General features: G+C 33.5%; 1 protein-coding gene across 1 annotated transcript; it reads left to right on the forward strand.

Annotated features, from left to right (window-relative positions):
- Positions 1-4,769: 4,769 nt before the first annotated feature.
- LOC148597087 (uncharacterized) lies at positions 4,770-5,615 on the forward strand. Its single transcript, XM_088563518.1, has one exon. It carries the CDS (start codon positions 4,770-4,772, stop codon positions 5,613-5,615), a length of 846 nt encoding a protein of 281 aa, XP_088419644.1.
- Positions 5,616-7,417: the final 1,802 nt, after the last annotated feature.

The following is a 7,417-nucleotide window of genomic DNA, read 5'->3' on the forward strand; positions in this document are numbered from 1 at the left end:
TGACTGTTCCTATACTTGGTGTTATTGTCGTTTTCGTGCTAAGAATACATGTATATACTCAATACTTTGTACTTATATGTGGTAAATGTAATATATGATCATCGTGACCGACTACGGGATTTCTTAACGTCCTTGGTTATTATTTACTCCTGAAAATCATATATGTACTTTAGTAAGCGGAACATTTTTTTTTTTATATTTATAATTATCACAGTAACAACTTCTTTTAAAAATGAATGAAATTTTTGATAAATAATTGAGCTTCAAAAACTTAGTTGAACATGATTTCAATGCGAATAGTTTACCTTTAAGAGTAGTTGACACGTTTTCAATGAAATACATCTGTGGATTATTTACAACACGTTAGTCAACATTTTTGTCTATTAAATGAAAAGTTGGGACCCCGCGGTACCCCTCTCCAACTAAATTTTGGAGGGGTTATTTAAGTTTACATTCTAGTTTTACTAGAAATGAAAGTTGTAGGTCTTATATGGTTCCACAAGACAAGGGGTTAGTTAAGGAGGTAGACCTCGGGTAAGGGACACAACTCTTACAAATCACTGGAACGTTTGTATTCAACTTTTTACATCAATCTCATGTAAGCATCAAAGTAACATGGACTGATTTCATGCTGATTCAAAGGAAAGCTTGAAAGGCGTAGGTGAAGTTGAATATGATACAAACATATCACTGATTTCAAGAGTTATGTCCCTTAACCTAGGTCTACCAAGTATGTCTAACATAAACATGAAATGCACTTTAAAGCAGACATTTGTATAAACAAACATTCATGAAATGCCAAACATTCTGCACGTATTGGTGCTACATGTGTACAGTTTATTAGAAGCAACTGATTAACTCAGATTAGCAAGTCTTAATAAATACCAGCATTTGAAGATTACATGTATTATTATCCCTTATGTACACGTATCTAAAAAAAATTCTGAACAGCCTTGATTGCTCAAATAGTAATGTTAGAAATCTGATTACTATTCTGTTCCAGTAGAACATTTTTTTGTAATTTACAGAGGCCTATCCTGATACACTGGACATTTTTATAATATTTATAAATGTATCTACACTGTCCCATCGTAGAAATCATATTATCAACTGAAAGGGTTTTTCATCTATGGACTACAAATACCATGCATGGTTTTCAAGATTAAAATTGAAGAACTCTGTCTTTGTTCACACTACACACAATTACTTGCCTGCTGCTCGGTCATTATCGCTGTCTTATTCAATACCACTGTCCTCTGGGCAGTCTAAGTATTACGATATTGACCAGTTAATCAACAACTATCATATAAATATACCATCTTACACTAATTTTATTAATTATTTTGCAGTCTCTGAAGAGACATTACTGACCAAACTGCACAGGAGATTGTTGCTTCAAATAAACTCTTGCTTGCAAGAGATTTCATTGCGTTCTTTCACCAAAAGATACAAACTGTCAGGAAAAGGCACAAACTTCATTGCTTTGAATTTTTTTTTGCACAAGAATATTAGAAAAGTTCTCATTTTTCTGTAATTTCATGTAATCTATAATAACTATTCAGCTTCCTTTCTGAGTTGTTGGACTTAAAACTTCAACTGTTGTTAAATACCGCAATATTTTGTCTTATAGCCACTACACACAAATTCAAGAAAAAACGAATTTGCTCATCGGGCAATACCAGTCTGCAACCATACTTGTCCATCGGGCAATACCAGTCTGCAACCATACTTGCCCCATCGGGCAATACCAGTCTGCAACCATACTTGTCCATCGGGCAATACCAGTCTGCCACCATACTTGCCCCATCGGGCAATACCAGTCTGTGTCCACACTGGTGTAGAAAAAAAATCCCAAATATTAATTTTCGGTCGATGAAAGTCTGTGGCGCAGTTTTCAAAATAAAAGTATATCACTACTTGTATATGCTTCTGGTAAACAGTAACTGCACGAAAATACTCAACAAACTCACATTCTCATCGATTTTCTGTGGCATAATTCTGAAATCAGAATCGTGTCTAGACAGTGTTACTCACATAGATCGAGTGAATAACAGTAACCTGAATTACATGTAACTATAATGAAGCCATCCAAGAAGTTATTTCAGTTGTCAACTTTTTACATTTAGGCTATTCAGTGTAAGTGTTTGTAAGAATCAGGCAAAATGGGAATAATCACAAACATGCATGTCAAAACCCGGCCCACCTATCTGATAATGTAATATTACTCAAGGATACTTTTTCTATTCGAAAAGACCATTATTTGATCTAAGCATCACTGGCTTTGCTCAGAAATTTTTCAACAGAATGTTAGAAAATGAGGTTTTTGACAGAGTTATCTGCACTTGAAATGTTCGCTTTCAATGCAGTACAATAAAATTACAGCTCAATAAGCCAACATGATATGGAAAATATTGTCTTTTTTCCATTGATTATGATCATGCAAATAGTCAAATTACACTATCAAAATGAAGTTTTTTTTCATACCATGTTTCACCTACTGCCTGATTCTTACAGAGACTGACACTTAAATATAAACAGGATGTACATTGTAGTGTCAACTTGTACGTCTTCTTAAGTTAATCCATTCACAAGTTACTTTGTATAGATAATGGCATCCTGTTGTAATTACAAGAGACTAAGTCATAAAATCATAATTAATATGTTTCTTAAGCATAAATAGACCTTTTTTATCGCGCTAGACTTCTTACAGTTAGGCTTCTGGAACTGGGTTATGAAGCTACAAGATTGAAGTCATTACTACAGAAGTTTTATGGTATTACGAACTCGTGGAGCGTTACGGTGTATCCATCTGCACTATGAAAACTGATGTGTTCATCGTTTCATAGTTTTTTTTCCTCTTTCACCTACCCCGGACTTGAATATTTATTAGCAACTCGGCGGGTGTTTCTAGAAAAGCAAAGGACGCTAACCCTACCGGTGCATCTGGTCCATGCTCCCAGTTTTTAGTTGAGTCCGAGTTTCTCATCCATGTATTATTTTAATTACTTAATGTTCTTTATTGTGTAAGTCTGTTTTCCATGTCTGGTTTTTGTCGCTGGATTATATTTATTTTATTTCCGCTAGAACATTGGTTCCCTTGATTACTCTTACACTTACAATCATATAATATCAAAATAATATGATTTAATATAATATAAATATTGCATGTACACGTATTACATGTATCAATATCAATGAATAAGTATATCATAAGTATGTATTATAACCTAATTATTTCATAATTCTTCAGTGTACTAATAAAAGGTAATTTTCACCGAATTGTCATTACACGATACGATGGTTGTATGAGAAAATATATATGTGTTACAGGGCAAATTGGAATCCAGTAGGATCCTGAATGCTCCAAGGGTAAATCAGAATTCCAATTTGTCCTAGTAGAAATTGAGATATTCCGATTTGTACTGAATTTCTAGTAGGATCTGGAATCGTACTTGAAATTTAAGTTAGTAGAATTCTGGATCATCCTGGCTTTTTAAACTGTAAGAAATGTTTGAACGCTGAATTCAAACTACATTTAAAAATATTTTATTCGATCGAGCTACAATATGTGATCAAGTTACATTTTCATTATTTTGAGAAAAAAATTTTCTTAAGGAGCACTTTACTTATTACAACACTTAGTAAGATACTATTTGTGGCATTTAGTTGAAAATATTAGCTTTGTTTTTCGACACGAACATCTCAAAGTGTTAAATTGGCCGTTAAAATTGCATGTGGATAAAAGTTGACAGTCATTGTTGCAAGTTATCATCGTATTCCGATAGTTTTCCATAAAACTATTTTTTATGTTCTTTCATGTTATCACTTTACATTTAATGATAATGAATGACCACGATTTTAAAGGATTAAAAGTCAGGTCACGGGCACTAACCAATTTGTGATCAATAAAATATCTTTACTACTTTTTTTTTTAATAAAAGGTGATTAGACAATTATTTTATTATTATATAACACAAAGACACTTTTAGAATTTTCTTTATTTACATATATTATAACTTTTTAATGTACGCTCATTTATGTCAGGACGATCCGGAATCCTCCTAGGGCAAATCGGAATATCTCAATTTGCTATAACGGAAATAAGAATTCTGATTTGTACTGGATTCTAGGAATATCTCAATTTGTTATAATGGAAATAAGAATTCTGATTTGTACTGGATTTAAACCAGTGCAAATCAGAATTTAAATTTCTACTAGGAAAAAATGGAATTCCGATTTGCCCTAGGATGATTCCCGATCGTCCTGGATTCCAATTTGTCCTGTAACATATGCAAGCATAATTAACTAAACTATGTTAATGTTTAATCATGTCGATTCTAAATGGTTCTATGCTCAATTTTAACGATGGAAAAATTCATGCACGGGCAAAAAAGAGGATCTATCGAGATTTTACTAAGTTAAGAATGGCTAGGAGAAATTTTACAACTGAAGTTCTTTGTTCATAGTAATTCATTTTAACATTTTTGTATTGGATTGCCCCGTGCAATATTTAGTACTACAACTGCCTATCTTCACACTCAGGCAATAAGCATTATTTTCTGTCGGGCAACCCTCTGGGTCTGTCTGAATAGACAAAAGGGGGAGGGACACCAAGTCTCATATAGGGACCTATCATCAGAATCATACCCATAATCGTAAGATCCGCTTACTAATCCAGGATAATGAATGTCCGGCTACTTGTGTCAATATATATCATTATAAATCGAACGGCAATGAACACTTTCGACGTGCTGCACTTTATACACGTAATGAAGAAGCCATTTGATAACCAGAGATACTGTATCGCTGTTTTTGTTTTACTAACAGGGACACTATTCTTAATGTTTTACTCTCTTTTAAATTTAAAACCTGATATGGCCGTTAGAATGAAAAGTCATCACGTTTGTCGTACAGTAGACAAAACGTGTGAAAATGACGATGATTTTGAACAGTGGATTTGTAATAATGAACATGATTTCGACCGCTTGTCTAAACGTTTAGCTAATACAAAGGTGACAGGGCATATATTTATGAGGGATAGTGTTACGCTAGAGTTAACCAAAAAACCTCAGCTAAAAGCGTTGTATGATTATATTCAGGAAAATATGAAACATTCTTCAAGGTTTTGTGAAACAGGATTCAACGGTGGCCATTCGTCAATGATGTGGGCAAAATTGTTCCAGGGAAATATTGAATTAATATCTTTTGACATGTGTAATAACAACGGTGGTTGTGATATCGGTCAAGAGGAAATCTATAGGCTTTATCCTAACATTAAACACACACTTATAAGAGGCGATTCGACCGTCAACCTCCCTAAATATACGAAGGAAAACCCAGACATCAAATGCGATTTTATTTTCATCGACGGTGGACATAGTGGTGACGTGCCTGAAAAAGATTTGTATAATTTTAAACCTATGGCAAAGGACAACCATATCGTAGTGATGGATGATTCGGTATGGAATACAACCAGTGGATACACAAACTGGATCGGTAAAGCCATAAACAAGGGTGTGCAGGACAATCTGATATGTCCAATTACATGTAAACCTATGTATTTACCTAAAATGAAACGACTCCACGCAACTTGTTTCCATAAATATTGTAAATAATCACTGTTCAACTACTGCTAATAAAAATGACGAAAGTAGTTCGGTCATTACTGTCATGAAGCACGTGTTACAACTTCAGGTTTTCAGTAAATACATGTACAGTAATTTTACAGTGAAACCTGTCTAAAACGAACACTTTTGGTGTTTAAAATTGGTTCGGTTTAGACAGGTTTTCGGTTTACCAGTTTCAAAATAGATGTCAGCCCAATGCCACCACCCATTGGTCTTCAATGAACGACGAGAAAACCCTCGATGGGGCTGGGAAGTATCTGGTTTAGGCATGTTCTTTTATTATTCAGTAAAGGTTGGGTAAAAATAAGTTTGACTGTACCAATTTTTACTGAAATTATTAATTAGTTAGGTCGGACGGTTCACTCAAAAATTAAATAGAAGTTAAATGGGCAATAATACCGGGTTTGATATTATGTTAACTGCTAGTGGTCCTTAGCTTGTACATCTGTGTAATTAATATTTAGTTTCTCTATTTCCGTTGTCACAATGGACTCAGACCTTTTTGAACTGATTAATAATTGTGTTAAGTTGTGTAATACTTTTTTCCTCAGTGGGCAGATTTTCGAAGGGATTTTTTGCGCTAGTCCCAAGTCACGAATTTCTTACCTCTATGTATTGTTTCGTTTTCACCTTTTCATTTGTTTATTTTTAAGATACTTGAGTATATAGGGGCAACTCTGTGGTGCAAGGGTTTTCTCGTCGTTCATTGAAGATCAATGGTTGGCCTTAGACCTCCATGTAGTGAAATTGACACTGTAAACGACCGATGAATATTCAAACAAACAATTTCATAATTTGATGTAAAAGCATGCTGCAAACAAGTACGAGCATATAAAATACTACTGTAGTGTTTGTTCCCATTTACCAATTCTGGGTCAAATTTCTTACCTCTGTATAGTACAAAACTCATTGTACTTAGATCTATATATACATGTATTCTGATATATCAGAATCATCATCAATTTTTTATAGGAATAAAATCCATATAGTTGGATTGTTACCAAAAACATATATGACATATCAAACTGACATATAAAGTACATACACAACATGAGAAAAAAAGACATTTGTTCGCATGTCTCCCAAAAAAAAGAGAAAATAGAAGAACATTTTGTATTACACAAAGTATCATCTAGCAGTGTGCACCTCAAAGGAAAAAAATGTCATGTACATGTATTTGTATATATCTGAACGAATGAAGAGGTTTGGTATTGTATCCATGATAAAATTGAATAGATAAATATATATGTAGATTCAGTTTTGTATAATCACTACAAATAATAAAAGAACATAACACCACATCTGACACCATTTAAAATAACTTTAATAATGTCATACTAATCACAAATGAATATGTAATTAAATTTACATTGCTCGTCATTATTACTGAAAGAAGGGACAACTGAGCTTATTTCATTGAAAAATGATTCTCTATAATTTAACAACTTTGGACATATTATGACAAAATGAAATTCATCCTCAATATCGACTTTACATAGAGGACAAATCCTATCTTATAGGGTTATTAAATGGTTATTTTCATATTAATCCTGCATTCCCCAAACGAACGAGCCCGCGCTTGCACCACATTATAGTGAAACCCAATACGACTGTACTTGGACATAATACAGGATTAATATGAAAATAACCATTTTATGATCCCTTTATTAACTGATGACTTAAAATAACAGGAGTTATCTGTACAAACCTTTAAATACAGCTCAGTATGACATATTTCCTAGTGAAGACTGTAACACTCTTGATGCATTTATTCACCCCAACTGTTCTTT

The sequence above is a fragment of the Perna viridis genome, chromosome 15 (assembly GCF_037379345.1).
Source record: "Perna viridis isolate PV_CMFRI_1.1 ecotype Kerala chromosome 15, ASM3737934v1, whole genome shotgun sequence".
NCBI lineage: Eukaryota > Metazoa > Mollusca > Bivalvia > Mytilida > Mytilidae > Perna > Perna viridis.

Excerpts from the sequence above, each read along its gene's own strand:
- LOC148597087 (XM_088563518.1), top strand. The coding sequence starts at position 4,770 with ATGAAGAAGCCATTTGATAACCAGAGATACTGTATCGCTGTTTTTGTT.